Source organism: Polypterus senegalus, chromosome 8 (assembly GCF_016835505.1).
Source record: "Polypterus senegalus isolate Bchr_013 chromosome 8, ASM1683550v1, whole genome shotgun sequence".
In the NCBI taxonomy this organism is placed as follows: Eukaryota; Metazoa; Chordata; class Cladistia; order Polypteriformes; family Polypteridae; genus Polypterus; species Polypterus senegalus.
Window position 1 is genome coordinate 168,617,432 of NC_053161.1, and position 20,949 is coordinate 168,638,380.

Genomic DNA, 20,949 nt, shown 5'->3' on the forward strand with positions numbered 1-20,949 from the left:
ATGCCACCCAAGTGTAAGTTTTTCCTTGCCTCCACTTCACTGAGCAGGACCCTTTCTTTTGCATTCACTGAAATTCTTGTTTTTTTACACATGCATTTGCAATTGTCTTTTTAAAAAAAAACACTGAATGGAAGGGGTTTATATTGATTTGCATATTCAAATAGGAGTAATTCTGGGAAGGGGACTGTAGGATTATGCATTTAATTTCACACTGAATTGGTATTTATAAAGGGAAAGTGCATAGGACTTTGCTTATGCACAGTTATATGCATCTGGAGTTTTTTTTTTTTTTGTGTGTGTGTTTTTGCACATTTCTCCTGCAGCACATGACAGCATCGCACTCAACATCACAAATGTGCCCTCGTCACCAGCTTCATGACTGAAGTGAGAGAAAAGACCACGCTGCCATTTCAGGGAGTTTGTGCACCGCTGCAAGGAACTGGAAGTGGTCCTGGGAAGATCGACTTCAATGGGAGTGCTAAATAATGGCACTGACAAGTTTCACCACCCAGGGATGACTCACCCAAGTATGAGCTGGCATTACATCATCAGTTGAAATTCATTCTGAAACATGTCTTTGACAGGTTACCAGTGCTAGTACCTTATAAAAGCTCTCTGAAAGAATATTTATTTAGGTAGGAAATGTCACCTTTAGCTTCACCCAATAGCATTTCAGTAAGTAACAATTTAAGACTAAAATAAAATGGAGGCACTCTGGAACATTTAAATTCTTCAGGGAGGTACGGTAAGGCAAAGAGATGATAGACCACCCAATTAGAGTACAGATCTTCTCCAACTAGGCCCACCATTTTAAGGTACACAAAGACTTGGGTGTTTAGGTCATTGTGTTTTGACTTCTTTCTCTTCTAACGTACTCCTCGAGGTGTCACCCAGTTGGAATTCTTGTGTGGCCCAGATGATTTTGGTTTGGGAGATTCAGAACTGCAGTATGGCCTCTGTTGAGATTAATTCCTCCAAATCGTCTTGTGTGTGTAGCAAAGTTTATTCTGTCTTTTGATTTTGTGAAGCTTTTAGTTATGAACTTCCCAATAAGTTAGCAACAGACCGACTGTGTGTTATAGTACAGACACTAATTAATGTCACACTCAACAGACTGCATGCACCCCAGAGGCCTGGTGGATGCTGTAGGGGTAAGTCGTGTTTTCAACTCTCCCCAAGTCTTTTCTAATTTATTTTTATTTGACATGTATGTTATTTGGAAATGCTCAAGCATCTAATGAGCATTATGACTTTTTTGAGTTGTTATATGCAGTTTTTTTAAGTTTTATTAACAAACAAACAAAAAAAAAAAAAAGCATTTATTCTATTAGCATGTTGCCACAGTGTTTAAATGTAATTCAGCACAGAGTACAACATAGCCATGAGTATATTCTGGATTTTAGTTTTATTTATTTTGTATTAGTAGTTTACATTTGTAATTATTAGTAATTGACTTGATTTATTATTTAATCTGTATTGGTGAGAAGCTCTTTGTTTTTGTTTTATTTGTTTCTGTTAAGTGAAAAGGTAATGTTTCTGATACAACATGCATTGGATGGATCCCAGATGGTTACATGTGCTTACTGTCCAGGCAGGTGTGAACCTCTCTGTTTAGTCAGGACAGTTCAGTTGTACTTCTCTCCTGTTGTGAACTGTAGCGTGTTCCTGAAGAGTACTCCTCTGACAGAATAGTTTCCCACATTCCAAACAGCAATAGGGTTTCTCTCAGGGATTCATTTCTCAACAGTAGTTTGGTTTCCTTATTTTTCAGAACAGGAGTGAACTTCACTCATGAGTCCTTAAGCATGCTTGTTTTTCTGGACTGATTTTTGAACTCTTACTGTTTTTGTTTCTTGTGTGAACTCTGGAGTGTCTCTTCAGACTACATATTTGTGAAAACTGTTTACCACATTCATTACAACAATATGGCTTCTCCCCAGAGTGAATTCTTTTGTGGGTCTGAAGATGGCATCTTCGTGAAAACTGTTTACCACATTCATTACAGCAATATGGCCTCTCTCCTGTGTGAATTTTAGTGTGGTTCTGAAGATGGCATCTTCTTGAAAACTGTTTACCACATTCGTTACAGCAATATGGCTTCTCTCCAGTGTGAATTCTTTTGTGAATCTGAAGATGGCATTTTGCTGAAAACTGTTTACCACATTCATTACAGTGATACAGATTCTCTCTTGTGTGACCTCTAGTGTGTATCTGAAGATTGCCTATTTGTGAGAAGTGTTTACCACATTCATTACAGCAATATGGCTTCTCTCCAGTGTGAACTCTAGTATGTTTCAGAAGACTGATCTTTTGTGAAAACTGTTTACCACATTCATTACAGTGAAATGGCTTCTCTCCCGTGTGAATTCTTGTATGTCTCTGCAGAGAAGTCGTGTCACAGAATTTTTTGCCACATTCCACACAGCAATATGGCTTTTCTGCAGTGTGAATTCTTGTATGGATTTGAAAACTGCTCCTGTAAGAGAACTGTCTGCCACATTCATTACAGCAATACGGCTTTTCTCCGGTGTGAAATATAGTGTGTCTCTGAAGAGCACTCTTGCGAGAGAATTCCTTGCCACATTCCAAACAGCAGTGATGTTCATTTCCTGTATAAAGTTTAAAAGAGGAAGGGAAAAAAAAAACAAAAAAAAACACTAATTTTCAATCCACTGCCTTAACATTAACTGACATTAAAATAAGTGCTGGTTGAAATTAGAGACAACTTTTGATAAGCATAAGCAATTATAAAACTTTAGTTATATATGGAAAGACACTTGATCTATTAATTTTACATTCTCTATTTATTATAACTCCTCATCAGGGCCACATGTATAAAACTTCCTTTTGCTTGGAAACGTGTGAAAGCCATTTCTTACGTAAAAGACAGGATTTATAAAATCATAACTTGCCATGGAAATTGGATTAATGTTAAGCTTTGAGCATTCATAAGTCCTATGCAGACATGTTTGGTGTTGGCATTTTAGCAACTCCAGGTGGAAAATCAAACTAAACAGAAAATCTAATTTCATTGCACATTTTTCATTCTGACCGACTACACAAGGTGTGAATTTTCATGGATCACAATGATTTTTTTGCCTCATGATGAAAACTGAATCAAGCCGATTTAGACTTTCTAAGGTCATACTTGTTGAACTCTGTGCAGAACTGGAGCCTTAAATACAGAGACCATCACACAGAATTCATACAATCCCAGTTCTATCACAGGTCTTAACAGCTGTGGGTTAATTGTTGATGGCTTCTTTTCATCGTGAACTGCCTCACCAGTGAGGAATCTCGTAGTCACCCTTAGCCACATCATGCCATCTGTAGGAGATGGTATACTTAAGATGCTACAGAAATACATGCAATATCCTGACAATCAGTGTGCGCAAGTCATAATCAAAATGCAACCTGCAGCAACTTTTTCTGTCATCAGCAATGGTGGTCTTACTTGGCCTACCAGTCCCTAAGGGTAGGGCTTTATGATTTCTGCGATGTGGAAAACACAGGCAGAATCACGGAGTTAAGGCTTAAAAAAATTTTAGATTTAAAAATGGAAATGTGCAGAATTTAGAGACTGAAAGGGTGACTGTTACAAAACTTCTCAAATTAAATGATTGAAGAATCTGTGGTTCTATCATTCAGGTACTATTTTCTAGATTGTTTCTGAAGCAATTCTAAATAGAAATTCAGTCGTGCTTTTAATCTGTTTGTGCGCATGTTTCCTGTATGCTTTCTCGTTAAAGGCATACAAATTAGCGTAGAGACAGAAATGTCGAAGCGAGCAGTATCAGATACCCTAACTACATTAGAAAAACTAAGAAACACAAGCTTAACTGCAAAATTGAGGGCACAACAATATCCCAGCGACTTTTACGAATCTGGACAACTTTTCTGCAAGTTTTACAAGCATACCATAGACTGGATGTGAAAAGATACTTGCCATGACCATGTCAAATCTAAAACCCATCTCAACAACAAGGAGAAATTAAGATCAAAAAGTGTTCTCCTCAGGTAACGACAGAGGAAACAACAAAATCATCAGACGCAAGACGCCAGTTTGTGTCCGTGTGAGTCAGACATACTGCTTGAGAAAATGACAACAATGTGTCCTTTCTTTATTACGCATTGTAAACAAGGAGGTGCGCTGCCGGAAAATGAGAGCAGTCTTCGTCAAACTCATTTGCCCCATATCTTTGAACAACATATGGACGCCATTCTTCAAAAGATTCGTGGTGGGAAAAATATATGTTGTAGTTGATGAAACTACTGATAGTCGAGACCACATAGTTCTCATCATAGTGGTAGGTGAGTAAACATTTGGCTGCATGGTAATTCATTTATGTAGGCAGTTCTAACTGTATGTGATGTATTTACTGTTAATCATTTAACTGATTAAATTATACAGATATTTAACCGGTATTAACAGTATTTCCCACAGAAAATTGTTATTAGTGAACGGCACTGGTTGTCAATGGGTTCCCTTTTAAAAATTAACAACGATGTTTCTGAATTTAATAAATGTTTTGCCTCGCGGTGACGAGGCACGCAAGGCCCACAGTTGACTCCCTTTATAAACTCGGTCCCTACAAACCTGGGCAGAACAGCAGGCTTCTCCTCCGATGCAACGAGCCCTTAAAAGTGGGTCAGTCTCTTTTTTTTTCTGAAAGTGAAGTTCATCTTCATTTCGGAAGGATGCAAACTAGTAACCGCTCTTACATTGCTGGAGGCACTCGCTGACCTACTGCAGTCTCAGCATTCAGCATCATGGAGGATCTGGGCTCGTACCTGATGAATGGCACAGCAAAATAAGGTTCAGTTGTGCTAGTGTGTGGTTTCATTAAAAGGAATGTAAAGTGCCATTTCATTAGTGTTTTGTTTTGTTGAAGGTGTTACTACTTTCTTACAGTAAAAAAAAAATCCAAATCAAGGAAAAATAAAACGGTGAAAGCAGAAAACCAAAAACAATAAAATGGAATTTGTGAAAAAATAAAATGGATTCCATAGGGCCCTATTAGGAATTAGTGAGCTTACCAATGCATTCTTTCTTCTTATTGATATCCCAGACAGTTGATTTAGGAATCCTATGGTTTACTGATGCCTCTAATGATTTTATTCTTATTTTTTGGCCTCACAATGGCTTTTTTGACTTTCAGTGGCACAGCTTTTGTCCTCATGTTGACCAAATGGCGAATACAGACTCCAAAGGTAGTATGTAGGTAGAAGTAAGCCGAGGTATATTAAAAAGTGTCTTAAAAGTGACAGGAATGCTATATGTAAAGTTTAAAATGAAAAAGGTTAGTTATTAGTTGTGGTGGATTTAAAGCCAAGAAATTTGGCGTAACTAATTTGATGAGACTCATGTACAGTAGGTACAACACTCAGCTGAGCTCACCGTCTTTCAACAATGCAATGAAAGAAAGAAAACCATTAAGAAACAAAATCCGTCTCAGGCGTCAGTAATGGCATTATTTGAAAAGAACCAGGAATATGATCAGGACAGGAAACAATCAAAGGGAGTATTCCTTAAAAAATAATTAGAATGTATCATTTTAGATACCCAACCATGTTCCATAGTAGAAAGTGTAGGGTTCCATCATTTAATTTCAAACTTGAATGCATGATATACTCTGCTGAGCGGATGATCCTTTTCAGACATAGCATTACCCAAGATGTACACTTTCGTGACATGTCAAACAGTGGCATGCAAAAATCTAGGGACCTCCCTGATCAAAACACATCTTACTGTGAAAAGTTAAGTCAATAGAAGATGAATTGATCTCCAAAAGCGATAATGTTAAAGATGAAACATTCTTTTTTTGCATTTTAAGTAAGATTTGTGTATTTTTGTTTTATAGAATGAAAAAAGGGAGGAGTACACTGCACATGTTTGGGCAACCCAAGTGATTGGAGGTCTTGGATAACTCAACCCCCAAGATCTGACTTTAATTACTTCCTTAGGGCTTTGTCTTGTTCACAATCACCATTAGGAGTGGCCAGGTGATGCAAATGTCAAATCTGTATAAATTCTCTGTCTCCTCAAACCGACCTAACAATCAGCAGCCATGGGCTCCTCTAAGCAGCTGCCTGGCACTCTGAGAAACAAAATAAGTGGCACCCCCAAAGCAGGTAAATGCTATCTACAGTAGTAGCCATTTCCTCAGTTTCTAATACTATTTAGAAATGGCAGTTAACGGCAACAGTGGAGGTCGAGTTGAGGTCTGAAAGATCAAGAACATTTTACAAGAAAACTCCTGATAGGATTGTTAGAAAGGCAAATTGAAACACTGTTCTACTATACAGCGAGACCACCATAAAGATCCACCAGAAGAAAACCTTTCCCCTGTCCTCACCACAAAATTCAGCATCAGAAATGTGCAGATTAAAATTTAAACAAGCTAGATGTATTTTGGAAACAAGTTCTTTGGACTGATAAGTCAATAAAGATCTTTTTGGCCACAGCGTGCGGAGAGCTAAGAATTCCATGACAAGAACACATCTCTGACTGTTAAGCAAGGCAGTAGATTGGTCATGTTTCAGCCTTCTGTTGCAGCCAGTAGCATGGGGAAATTTTCACTGGTAAATGGAAGAATGGATTCAATTACAGTAAATACCAGAAAATTCTAGAAGCAAATGTCACACCATCTAAAAAGCTAAATCCAAAAAAGAGTATGGCTTCTACAACAGGATAACAATCAGAACTGCACCTCAAAATTCACAATGGACAACCTCAAGGGGCCCAAGCTTAAGGTTTTGGCATGGCTCTCACAGTCCGCTGACATAAATATCAATGAAAATCTGTGGATAGACCTCAAAAGAGCAGTGCATGCAAGAAGGCCCAAGAATCTCACAGAACTAGCAGCGTTTTATAAAGGACAAATGGGCAAAAATCCCAAATAAGAACTGAAAGACTCTGAGCTGGCCACAAAAAGAGTTCACAGGCTGAGATTTGTGCTAAATGGGGTGTTACTAAGAACTGACCATCCAGGTGCCCACACTTTTCCTTCATGCCCTTTAACCTTTTTGTTATTTTGAAATGGTAAATGATGGAAATAAAAAAAGTAATCTTGCTTTACAATTGAAGAAATTTGCCATCTTCAACTTTATGCCTTTTGGAAATCAGGTCATCTTTACTTAGCTTGTCACAGTAACAGAAATATTGCCTGGGATGACCTAACTTTTGTATGCCACTGTACAAGCCTTCCTGATGGAATTCAATCTCTCTAAGTTCTGTGAATGGATCAAGACGAGCGTGAGGGCCATTCGTGGATTGTTCTTTGTCTGCCACCTCCTCTTAGGCTCACCCAGTCATGAACACAAATCTCCACACAACATCACTCTGAGGACCACTGAGGCAGACCAGTCATGCCAAACCTAGGAGTGGTAAAACTGCACAGGCAACACAAAGTGCTTATCTCACTGCTGCTCTGGTTGTTAAGTAAATTAACAAAGGCAAAGAGGATTAAATCAAAATGATATACTTGCAACTTTAGAAAGAAAAAAAATGTCATATAGAACACAATTTTCTCACATTCTTCAAAGGAAAACTAACAATTAGACAAACATCCCTCAATACATTTAAAAAAAAATGTCTGCCATCCATGCCTAGTGTAATGTCCAATGAACAAAGGCAACAAGACACACAAAGAAAGACAGATGTAAGGCCTAGCATATCCAGTGAACAGAGAGTCCTAAATACACGATGTGATCAAAACACACAAAAAGTTAACATTTCACCATTCTGCACCTTTTACTAAACAGACATTTCACTGTGCTAGTATTTTAAAACATGAAATTAGAAGAAGAGATAAGATTGTGAAATTGTGTATGAAACTAATTTATAGCATCATTTTTCTTCAAACTATAAAAGATACCGTCTTGTTAAATAAAAGAAGCACAATTTAAATCACAATCAAAATACTGGTCACCAATGTCACAATTACAGTTTATAGTCCTGGTCAGCAGCACTAATCTCCAGACATCATACAGGGGTCACTGAGGCACACAGACCACCTACCACAGCCGGCCTAGGAGGGGGAGCAGCACAGGCCACACACCGAGTGTTTATGTCACAACACCAGATACTCCATGACTGTGTAGGGCCAAGTGGGTATTGTCCATTTTAATAGGATTTCTAGTGGTACACAAGGCCTGTTAAGACAGCAGATTTAATAAGGACACAGAAAGCCAGCGGCACCCACTCACCCCGCAATTCTGAATGAATGGCTCAACCGCAGCTCATAGCAGTTATCAGCCCAGTACTTCATCTAAACACAAAGGTGCAAATCTGAGTTAAGCCGACTCCTCTGCAGAGGCTCCTTTAAACAAAATAGCAACCAAAAAGACATTCATCTTAGGCTTGTAACCGAGAACTGAACCTGCCTGTTTGTGATGGACAAAATAACGAGCCTATAAGTTGGTCCTGGATCTACAAATGGAAGGAGCTTTAATCAGCAGAGACTACACATTTAAGTGTAGCTGCACTCGTCTCGTCTGGGGGCTGAAGACTGTAAATACAATACTTTGTCTTTGTGAGCTCAAAGCTGACAATTGTATCTCTGAGTTGAGAAGCCATCCACACCCTGTGGAGAAAACAGTTCACAAACTTTCTTTGACTTGGAAGCTCTCTCCACAGAGCCTTGAACCTGGACAACCTGAACTGCCTCAAAGGGCCACTCTTCCCAACCTCTGTTCTAGTTACTGAGCACAGTCTGACAAGAATAAAAAGAAGCCATTACTTCAAGAAGGGAACCTACACTTTTGTGCCAGAAAGGGGTAGAATGCATAGCAAAGTGCCTAAAATTGAAACGAGAAAGGCAGCATCACATCACACCATGAACAAAGGAATACACAGCAAAGACAAAGAGTGAACTCCAAAGAGAGAAAAGTCCTCCACTTGAACCCAGAACAACAAGAGCAATAACTCTACATAACATCAGAAGCCCGACTTAAAGCCCTGCTATCGTAAACCTGCTTATCTGTGCCAAACTCTATAAACAGTAAGTAAATAGTCTAGTCTGTGTTATGTTACTACTGTACGTGTAGTCTGCCTGCATTCTTTCTTCTCTGTCAACATATATGCAGTTATCATTGTTCCACAATCCTTGTGTTTATCAACACATTGTATAATTCCGTTTCTTAAACTAAGTGTGCATGAGTTACTTAGATATAAGTCTAATGGCCAGAGACCCCACTGCTCATACAGAGGAGTAAGGTAAACAAATCGAGCGCCTTACAAATTTTATTTTTCCTTCGATTAAACAGAAATTGGAAATATTGCAAATAATTTTATGAGAAAGGGCCAATCAGCCCAACAAAGCTTGCCAATCTGAAAACAACACTAATTTCAGTTTTGAAGGTCCCTAAACTCCTACTCTCCACTGCATTACCTGGCAATTTATTCCATGTGTCTGTGGGTCTCTGTGTGAACAAAAACTCTCTTAATGTTTATGCAAAACATAATTTAACGTTTCCAACTGCGTCCTCATGTTCTTGTTGAACTCTTTTTACTTTCTCATATACAAACTACTGTATATAGAAAGTATAGCAATTATGAAAAAAAGGCTGATCCGCAACTACATAACAGTTTGGTGGAGGCCATTATTGCTAAAGAAGGGTCAACCAGTCAGTAACGACAGGACGGTCATGGAGTGGACTGTGAATGTTTAAAGATGTGTTCAAGACTGACAATAAGACGTCCAATTGTTTGTGTGTTATTAGTTTAAGACAACTGTGGCTGCCTGTAATTAGAGCATAGCAGAATATCAGACCACATTGATGCAGATATCCAGGGAATTCAAAAGGGATCACAATTTTTTTGTTTTTTTAGGTTGCACATTTGTATATCACTCTTTAACAAAGACATGTTTAGAACCTTTGCATAAAGTCACTATAATGGAAGAATCGTAAATTGCTAAACGTTACACTAAAATAGATGACATCTCAAACTAACATTTAAACACAGAATAAAATGCAGTATTTTCTGTACATTTCTTATAATAACCACAAGGCCCACCCTTTTTATGACAGAAAAACCAAAACTACAGCTCACACATTTTTATTTCATACTTACTTTTCCCAGACGTCTTTGTGGGTGGTGGCTGATTTTCCTGACTTCTAACAGATGTAGTCTCCTCAGTCCTGTGTGTGTCAGATTGTAATGATTCAGACTTCACATTGATAGAAGGTCCTGGAGATGAACAGGGTCTGCTTTGAGAAGAGTCTAACCCTGTCACCACTCCATCTTGATACCCATCATGAAAGTCACCTTCCTCACTACTCTTCAGATTTGTATGGTTATGTGTCTCAATACTGACTGACTTTTCACCTTCTTCTTTAATGCTCACTGGCTGCAGTTCACGGTTCTCCTCCTTAATGTTCAGACTTTCCTGTTTAGTGTAGTTGGACTCCCACTCAAAGTCCTCCTCCTTAATATCCATAATATTTGTGTCCACATCAAAGGTCTCCTGTTTCACATCCATTGAGATGTTACACTAAACAGCAGCCTTTTCTTTTTCTCTGTAGAAAGAACAACAATTGGCTTCATTAAAAGTGCATCATTTTGATCTAAAGATACATGAATATCATTATACAAGACCCTCTCTGTTAAGGCTTCTTAAAGTTAGTTCATTACATGCTGACAGTAACTCTTCGCTCTTCATTTTGAAATTATAAGATGTGAAACAATTTTGGGAGTGGAGTGACGGTCCAACAGGCTGAAACAAGAAGACCATCTTACACAGTTGTGGATAAGCAGTATTCACAACTTGAATTAAACATACAGTGCTGTCGAAGCCCCAGAATTGTGCTATCAGTTATGTTGATGAATGTTTATACAAATAAGGGCACAGGACGGTGTTAAGAAACAGAAACGTCAGGAGGGAGAGGATGAAACAGGAACTGTTTCAGAGCTGAAATGTGCAGGCTGAAACAGGAAAAGACAAGCAAGTGAAATAAGGGCTTTGCTAGCTTTAGCTTATATATGATGGTGAGTAGCTTCTATTTTTGCCAGTATGTTTGACAAACCTTCCTGGGTAACTGAAATTATCAATTTATTAAAAGTCACCAGTCCACTCGGTTATCCACTGAGTCAATAACTTTTGATTGTATTATATTTAATAAACCTCTTGTTCTCACTAGAAGTTTTAAAGTGTATTGTTCTGTTAAACTGTGATCATCTCTTCTGCATTAGTAAAGCTGATTGACCTGACTTAAGCTTCTTCACACACAACAATAATAATAATCCTCTTTATTGAATTGACAAATTTCCAACAATAGAAAAAAAACAATCAATTGGAATAGTGCACACTGTCACACGTGAGTAGGAGGGAGCTGTATGGATCTTCTGATTCAGGCGTCCAGCAGAACGTCACGTTCGGGTGCATTACGTCACTTCTGGTCTTAACATTTAAAACCGCCATCTTTCCAACAGTTGATCAATTCTTATCTGGACTCCACTGAATCCACATCAGTGTGAATTCTCAAAACCCATTGAATCCAAGGATATTATACGGGTGGCTGCCCCAAACATTTTTAAGTGTGTCGAGTCTGATCATTTTCACAGTGCATCACAATAAAAATGAGAGAACACTAACATATGACTAAATTAAATTATGTTCAGTTTTGGATTAATATCCCACTGTTTCCTTCTTTTATACCCTGTCCTTTTTGATGAAATCTGCCATACATGTATATCATCAGTGAACTGAACTGTGATCCAATGTAGTCCGAGTCTCTTGTCTGCAGTTTAGCAAATTAACCGATTCTTTTGGTGAACGAGTTCAGTGTACTGTACTGCAAGTCTCATGTCTGAAGTTCATGAACAAACTTGCAATAGTACTCCAGATGAGTAGGGGGCATACTGGTTCATTCAGTCAGTCAGTTATATTGAGACAGTCATAGCCACTCAGTCAGAGTGAACGACCAACGGGAGGTGCTTAGCGTTATCTGCCAAGTCAGTCATTGGCTAGTTGTCATCATGACTGTTTTGCTGAAACAGTTTACTGATGGGCTATTTCCCAAAGACAGGAGACATTTAAGTGAAGTCAAGATGACCACCCCTGGACTGTTGTGGAAAGTCAATGAACCAGTATGTGCGTTCAAAAACCAAGACAAGTACAAAAGAACTAGTTTGTTTACTGCACTTCACTAGTATCAACATGTCATCCTCTTTAATAAAAGCCCTGTGTGCGTCTTCTGGTGAAGTGCGCATGTGCGGGGCCGCGATGAACATCGCACTGTGCACCGCAAATGCACACGGCACCTTGGTCGCACACACACTGGAATCTGGGCACAAAGTGAATGGCCTTGCCGCGGCAGCGCATGATAAGCAAATAAAAGACATCATTGCTGGGGAGAGTACCGATTAGGTAGTCGTGGCCACGCACATAAAATCCGTTGCTGGGGAGACGCCACACATACAATAATCAGCTGCACGCCAGCACAGATTAAAATACTTGCTGGGGAGACGACGCAGTCACGATTATCAACTGCATGCCACACATTACATCAGCTGCTGGGGACACACTGCCGCTTGCCCACTGTTGTGACAGAAAATTGAAGTCATATTACGGACATCAAAGCCAGTATTACTGTCAGAGAAAATTACAGGCATTTTACGGAAATACAAACCAGTATTACTGCGAGAGAAAATTAAAGGCACACAATACACTGGCGCATATTACAGCCACATACAAGCAATTATTACTGTAAGAGAAAATATTACGGACATATCTACTAACAACATGCCTCCCAAAAAAAAAAAAAGGACACGTCAAGTAGGACAAATCCTATATAAGTAACATCTCCTGGAAGAACAGTCAGCTCAAGTAAACATCAACAAAAGAAAGGCTGAAAGACAAAAAAAAAAAAAAAATACGAACAAATAGATCAATTGAAGAAAAAGAAAATGAGCGTCAGAAAAACGCTAAAAGAGAGAGACTCAGAAGAGCAAACCTTACAAAAAGTTGGCAGAACCAGTATTCAGCCATGGTCAGTTATATGTTGCATTATCAAGAGTTAGAAGTTTTCCAGATGTTGTTGTCAAGGTTGTAGATCAGGGGTCTCAAACTCGCGGGCCATTTGCGGCCCTTGGTACAATATTTTGTGGCCGCACAACGCCGCCTTCAAAACCAATGAATGGATCGCGATTTTTATTGCGATTCAAGGGATAATGCAAGGGTCGGCGGGCGGGAGCTGCTGATTGCGGAAATGACGTTATGCCATCATAACAGTTATTATGGGAAGACATTCTGTGTGCACAATTAGCTGCTAAGCCAATTAGAATTAGAACAGACACAAGGGAGAGAAGTTTAGTACAGAATTAGATTTTGTCATACCTTCATCATGACTTCATCAAAGCCTGCAGTGAAGAGAAAGATTGATGACGAGCACAGACAATTTCAGGAAAAGTGGGAGACGCAGTATTTCTTTGTTGAGCACAGGGGCATCCCCACATGTCTTATTTGCACAGAGAAAGTTGCAGTGCACAAGGAATACAACTTGAAACGCAATTATTCCGCTAAACATGCTGAGGAATGTGCAAAATATCAAGGGGATGAGAGAGCCAAGCGGGTTGCCAGTCTTAAAGCATGTCTAATGAGGCAACAAGATTTCTTCAAGAAAGCAACCAAAGAGAATGTTGCATCAGTCCAAGCTAGTTACATGGTTAGTGAGATGATTGCTAAGGCAGGGAAACCATTCACAGAAGGAGAGTTTTTTAAAAAAATGCATGTTACAGGCTGCAAGTATTATCTGTCCGAAAAGAAAGGTCAGTTTAGCAAAATCAGCCTTTCTGCCAACACTGTGGCAGAGCGCATTTCTGACATGTCAAGTGACATTTATCATCAACTGTGTGAGAAAGCCAAATGTTTTGATGCATACTCAGTTGCTCTTGACGAGCACAGACATAACAGACACTGCTCAGCTCACAATTTATGTCAGTGGTTTTGATTGCAATTTTGAATTGACGGAGGAGCTGCTCACAATAATTCCAATGCATGGCCAGACCACCGCTAATGAGATATTTCATCATCTGTGTGATGCCATTGAGAATGCAGGTTTGCCATGGAAGAGGTTTGTTGGAATAATAACCGACGGAGCACCATCGATGACAGGGAGGAAAAATGGACTGGTGGCACTTGTTCAAAAAAATCTTGAAGAGGAGGGTGTAGAGGAGGCCATTGCTCTTCACTGCATTATCCATCAGCAGGCCCTTTGAAGCAAATGCCTGCCATGTGACAATGTGATGTCTGTTGTTGTGAAATGCGTCAACCAAATCAGATCCAGGGGCTTAACGCACAGGTGGTTCCGTGCTTTTTTAGAGGAAATGGGGTCAGAATATGGAGATGTGCTCTATTTCACCAAAGTACATTGGCTCAGCAGGGGAAATGTCCTGAAAAGATTTTTTGAGTTGAGAGAAGAAGTGAAAGCCTTCATGGAGAAGGATGGGAAGGCTGTTTCTGAGTTGTGTGATCACAAATGGCTCATGGACTTAGCTTTTCTTGTTGACATCACACAAAAGCTGAATGTACTAAACAAGATGTTACAAGGCCAGGGGCAGCTCATCAGCGCTGCCTATGACAACGTGAGAGCATTCTCCACAAAACTTGTGTTATGGAAATCCCAGCTCTCTCAGACAAACCTTTGCCATTTCCCAGCATGCAAGGAACTTGTGGATGCAGGCATACCATTCAGTGGTGAGAAATATGTTGATGCTATTTTTAAGCTAGAGAAGGAATTTGATCACAGATTTGCAGACTTCAAACGCACAGAGCCACTTTCCAAATTTTTGTGGACCCCTTTTCCTTTGATGTGCAAGATGCCCCTCCTGTGCTTCAAATGGAGCTCATTGACCTGCAATGCAACTCTGATATCAAAGCCAAGTTCAGGGAGATAAGTGGAAAAGCAGACATGCATGTGCAATTTTGAGAGAATTGCCCCCCAGCTTCCCTGAGCTTTCCCGAATGTTCAAGCGCACCATGTGCCTTTTTGGGAGCACATATTTGTGTGAAAAGTTATTCTCCACCTTGAACTTCAATAAGTCAAAGTACAGGTCTAGACTTAATGATGATCATCTTCAAGCCAATACTGAGGGTCTCAACTGCTTCCTCTCTAAAGCCAAATGTGGTTCAGATTTGTGAGAAGCAGCGCTGTCAAGTCTCTGGCAGCAAGGAGTAGGCAAAAGATGCCATGTTCAGAAGAACTGTTCATGATCTTCACTCAATGTTCTATTCATGTTCAGAAGAAATAATTAAAACTGTTAATAATGACATTTGAGGACTTTTTTTTTGTGAAATCCCTTATGCGGCCCAGCCTCATCCTGACTTTGCCTCCTGCGGCCCCCAGGTAAATTGAGTTTGAGCCCCCTGTTGTAGATGGTCCAGAACAAGGCAAACTGTTGCCAAACTCGGACAGAATATTTACAAGAAATGTTGTCTATAATGAAATTTTATAGAAAAATTTCATGAGGTAAAAAAAAAATTGAAAATTTTTCCTAAATATCTTTTTCAGATATTGTGTATTGCATATTGTTACAAAGGTTTACACTAAGGCAATATTAATTATACTTACTGTATTATTTTACTTTAGGCTTCTTGCAAAAATATTTTTGACAAAAAAAAATTAAGACAAGAAACAGAATGAGGTCAAGGTCCTTGCCATTTAATATATAGTCTGTTCCTACTAATGTCTATGCACTACTGCTCTAGCGCCTGTTATTGTAACGGGCTTAATGTCTAGTTATCTTTATAATACACTACCGTGGCTGTTCGTTTGTCTGTCCAGGATTTTAAATCACCTGTAACTTGCAAACCATTTGATTTATTGACCTGAAATTTGGTACACATATACTATGTGACGTCTACTATCCGCTTTCGGGGTGATAATTGACCTCCAAGGTTATTCCTCTTTTTATTTAATTTTACTGTAGAATCAACTCTCGGCAGGGGGCAGCCGTGTGGCGCATGCATACGAGCGCCGTGCTCATGCCTACCACCTTCACCATCACTTCCCCTACCTCTTCATATCTTAAATCATTCTTGAGGCAGATTGAAGACTTTAGTGCCAGCTTAAGTGAACAATTAAAGAAAACGTACCAAGTAACTGCAACATAAACACTGACTTAATATTTTTTATCGTGAAAAGATGCCTACAAAAGAAGAAAAGAAGCAGAAATCTAGGGTGGAGGAAACAAGAGATGCTCAACTTCTGAGCAAATGAATGCTAAACGTACAGAGAAAGAGGATGAAAACTATGAAGAGTGCACTCAGCATTTGCAACAGGCTAATGAAGAGTGAGAGAACTGGTCGAGCAAATGAAAGTAAAGAACAGACCATACAATGAAGACAGGCTGACACTGAGCAAAAGAAAATCACAAGAGCAAATGAGACCGTGGAAGAGGCGAATCAACATCGGCAATAAGTGGTCAAACGTGCCAGAATTGCAAAGGTAAATGAGACAGAGCACAACGCCGTCCAGCAATGACAAAGAGATGCTCATCACATGAGAATAGCTACAACAAACTTGAGCTATGACCAGGAGTATATCATTTAAGACAAAACACAGCAAGTAGACGCAGCTTATGACAAAATGGGACTGTAATGGATACTCAAGAAAGAAGCAGGAGTAGAAGAACTCTTGAAAAAAGGACCCCCTTGCATGAAAATTTAACTACATTGATATTCCAAAACATTATACATGGAATTGAAAAAACTGTAAGTGGCAAAAAAAGGCACAAAGGTGCACATAACGTAATTGGAAGAATGTATACAGTAAGTATGAGAGAAGCTGGAAGATATTTTTTGTGTCTTCTGTTATTGCCCGTTAAAGAAGCTACAAGTTACAATTGCCTGAAGTCGTTTAATGAAGCTATAAGTTCCAGTTTTCGGGAATCTGGAAAGCAACGTGGGCTTCTCAGAAGACACAGTGTGGGAAAACAAGGTAACCAATGCAACGGAGTTTAATATGCCAAGACAGACCAGAGATTTGTTTGCATATATTTGTATGTTTGGAACACCAATTAAACCAGAAGTTGTGGGAAAAGTTTAAAATACATACAATTGAAGATTTTTGCATGAGATTACATAATGTAGATGGTGAATGTACACAATGTGAAACGTATGCCCTTAAAGAGCTGCATGCTGTTTTTTGAAGTCATGGCCAAGAGGGTAATTCGAATTATAATTTGCCCGATCCTCTTAAGTCTTCCCGCTTTGACTAGGGTTGTATTTAATCAATCAACATTTATTTATATAGCACATTTTCTTACAAAAAAATGTAGCTCAAAGTGCTTTACAAAATGAAAAGAAAAATAGAAGACACAATAAAAAATAAACATAAGTCAACATTAATTAACATAGAATAAGAGTAAGGTCCGACGGCCAGGGTGGACAGAAAAAACAAAAAAAAACTCCAAAGGCTGGAGAAAAAAAATTAAATCTGTAGGGGTTCCAGACCACGAGACCGCCAGGTCCCCTCTGGGCATTAATGGTGCATATATATATTTTTAATGTGGCACTCCCTTAAAGAGGCACATTAAGAGTCTATTAATGTTGTCTAGGGCCACTAAATATATATTCTTTTTAATTGCATATGAAACAACAGGAGTCAAAGTTAAAAGAGGATGCGTTAAAAAACAATACATTATGGATGACTTATTGTCCTTGACTTTTCCACACTAAACCACAGTTATAATTAGCTGGATTAGTTTTGTTAAAAAAAACTCTTCTAATGACTTGAATTGCAAACACAATTTCACTTTAGCAAATTTGGGGGGTCAGTTTCTTCTATTATGCCCTTCAAGGATAAGTACGCAAACTATAAAATTGGCTACCTTTCATAAACAAGTTTTGATGAATTGGACTTTACTGTATAAACATAATTATTCTCCACATAGCTTTATCTCACTCTGTATAACAATGCACATTTTACCCATAAAGAAATAAAAAAAAACGTTTTCTTACATTTTAATATTATTTGTTCACCATGTAATTAATTAGAATCACTATGTGACTGACTGTTCTGATTTGTAAAAACAGGAAATCTTTCTTCAGCAAGGGAATATGAAATTGTATTTGACCTTACCCCAGATATCTTTTTTCTCTTTAAATATAAGCAATCACACCACTGCAAACACTTTTTTATTAGATAGTTTAATATCTACTGTATACAAGGACAATCAATACATGTAATAAGAAGTTTATAAAGGTGCTAATTAATTCATAAATTTGATCCATTTGTGACATTTCATTGGTTAACTCAACAGAAGAAAACTGTCAACTCAACCCGGACCTTCACATATGTTTTTAACAATAACTAAAAGGAGAAAACTGTTGTTTAAAACATTGCACAGTTTATATTTATTACTCGATTAATAAAGCACCATGTGAGCGAGTCCACTGATTTAAGTGATGCGTGTGTGTTCTGTAAATGAGCTACAGAATCGGCCGAGCACTTTTTTTTCGTTGCAAATTTCTTAACTCTTTTTGAACAGATGATTTTATAAAAGTGGATAAAGAAATCATTTATATTGTATGCATGCAATTATTTATAAAAGCACTCGGCTAGTGTAATAAGTTTGCATTACCAACAAAAAAAAAAATGAATATTTCTATTCCTTTGTTAAGGTCTGTGAACTTGAATCAATTTACTTTTATTTTCATTAGTATTTAGTGCCAGATGCTTATGGTTTTTCTTTTAAATCCTGTGTAGTAAATGTAGATAGATAGATAGATACGGACCGTTTAGACCTGGTGTTGGTTATAAATGCTTATATTATACATTTATGAAAAGCATGTAATGAAAAACCATTAAACGTCTTATCTTATTTGCACAGCTTGATCGCACGAATACTCCTTTCATTCCACTGGAATAATCCGCATACACCTCTCATAACTCGTTGGGAAAATGACGTCCTGTCTTAAACTGAAATAATGAATTCTCTCTGTGGCAAAACTGAATTCATGTCATCGTAAAACAGCTTGCCGGGTGCTCGCTGGACTTGTACTGCTGTTTTAACGGATACATGTAAACACGCCAGTCTCTTTACTTCATTTTGCTCTCTGATCATCGTAAAAGGAGAAGGTTATGTGCTTTCTGTTTTTTTTTTTTTTATTTGACGGATATTTGGAGCACAAAGCCTCTACTACCGTATTGCTTTCGCGAGTGTATCATTGAACAGACTGCGTATCACTGCCGGGAGTTTAAACGCGCAAATTAAAAAAAGAAACCCCGAGATCGATGCGAATTTCTTGTATGGGAGACCACCGACTAAAGGAATAGATGACAAGGTATAAAGATTAACAAGGGATATAAACAGAAATGTAACAGGAGAAGGTGAAGTAAAGAAGTGAGCCACAGACAGAAGCCAAGTCAGGCGGCACACGAGAAGAGTCCTTAGTAAAGACCGACCTGCTGCTCAAAAAGCGTGCTGTAGCACTGTCATACGCCAAAGATAAAATCACACACACACAAAGTGACGTTCCCGAACACCGACCACTTACTTTCTAAATTTAGGTGATACGTTTAAAAGTCGGTCACTCTGCAGCAAGAGGCTCTCCACCCGTTATTTCTCAAGTTTACTGCTCGCATGAGTCGAGACGCTCGTGAGCCTCTGTTTAGTCGACGCTACTTGATGACGTCACAACAGCGACAGCCGTTTGGTTTAACAACGCCTTCGTGAACATAGACATATACTGTATAGATAGACGCCGCATTCACTGTGTTGTCCAGTCGACAAGATACGTCAGCCTTATTGCGAGTACTAATACAGGTAAACGTGGAAACCGGGTTTTCTGATGAAAAAACACCATCGTCTACATACAACAGATTTTGGCGAATCGTTTACATACAATTATTTATATCCATTTATACACCAATAATGGCAATTAATTATTATTATTAATTATTATTATTATTAAATAATTCCTCCCATATAAGTAACATTTCTCGGACTGCCTTCTTCCATCTCCGAAACATTTCTAGACGTCGTCCTGTTCTTACACAATACAGTATTGAAGTATTGGTAATGCCCGAGTCACCTCACGTATAGATTATTGTAATGCTCTTCTTATCTGGCATCCCACAAAAACGTATCCATCGCTTGCAACTTCTTCAAATTCTGCTGCCAGGATAATAACCTGCTGTTCTAAATCAACTGAACATATTACACCGATTCTCTCAACTTCACTGGCTCCCTGTTCACTACAGAATACAATACTAAACACCGCTCTGGACATTTAAAGCTCTCCACAACCTCACTGATCTCCTACAGACTTGTACTCCTCTCGCTCACTCAGATCTTCATCTGCAGCTCGACTTTCTGTACCACACATCAGACTCAGTGCTATGGGAGCTCGAGCGTCTCTCATTGTGCTCCTCAACTCGGGAATTCTCTTCCCTCTTATATATATCAGCCCGATTCAATAACACATTTTAAAACTACCCTCAAAACTTATCTTTCCAAACCGGCATACCAATTGTGAATTTTGCACTGTTACCGCCAATTATCTTTGTTTGTTTGCTAATTATTGCTTTTTGATTTATCATTCTCTTGTTTTAATTCAACTAACGTTGTTTCATTTTATTGTAAGGTGACCTTGAGTGCTAAGATTATAAAATGGGATTTTCTAATGGCCAAACATGACCAAAACAATTGTTTGGCCTTACCTATGACATGTAATCCCCTGGGATCTGGTTTGGGGGCGTACAGCGGTTTGTACAATCCCTAGCAGCACATTATTCATTACTTCACTCCACAGCAGTGCCACTCACAATATGGCGGTGGCGGTGACGTTGACGTACGATGCTGCTGGTCATGTGGCGTCTAGTAATTCTATGTCTGTGTTCGTGAAGGTCGACTTTAGCCGTCAGGAGGTGATCTGTTAGGAGGACAGAGGAGGGCGACACTTTCAAATTTAGTGGATCAGCTCTTCTCAGACTCAGACCTCG

General features: G+C 38.8%; 2 protein-coding genes across 2 annotated transcripts in view; one reads left to right on the forward strand and one right to left on the reverse strand.

The window, feature by feature from the left end:
• LOC120534479 (zinc finger protein 585A-like) overlaps positions 1-20,949 on the forward strand; it is a 349,597-nt gene that overhangs the window by 245,253 nt on the left and 83,395 nt on the right. The gene's annotated exons all lie outside the window — the stretch shown is intronic.
• LOC120534480 (zinc finger protein 501-like) lies at positions 1,460-19,642 on the reverse strand. Its single transcript, XM_039762073.1, has 3 exons — positions 19,503-19,642; positions 10,076-10,521; positions 1,460-2,609 (listed from the first exon to the last, which is right to left on the reverse strand). Exons 2-3 carry the CDS (start codon positions 10,482-10,484, stop codon positions 1,786-1,788), a joined length of 1,233 nt encoding a protein of 410 aa, XP_039618007.1. The 5' UTR covers positions 10,485-10,521; positions 19,503-19,642; the 3' UTR covers positions 1,460-1,785.

Coding starts and splice junctions, on each gene's coding strand:
- LOC120534480 (XM_039762073.1), bottom strand. CDS start 10,484: ATGGATGTGAAACAGGAGACCTTTGATGTGGACACAAATATTATGGAT. Junction 2,610..10,075: donor CACAAAGACGTCTGGGAAAA/GTAAGTATGAAA, acceptor AACTTTATACAG/GAAATGAACATCACTGCTGT.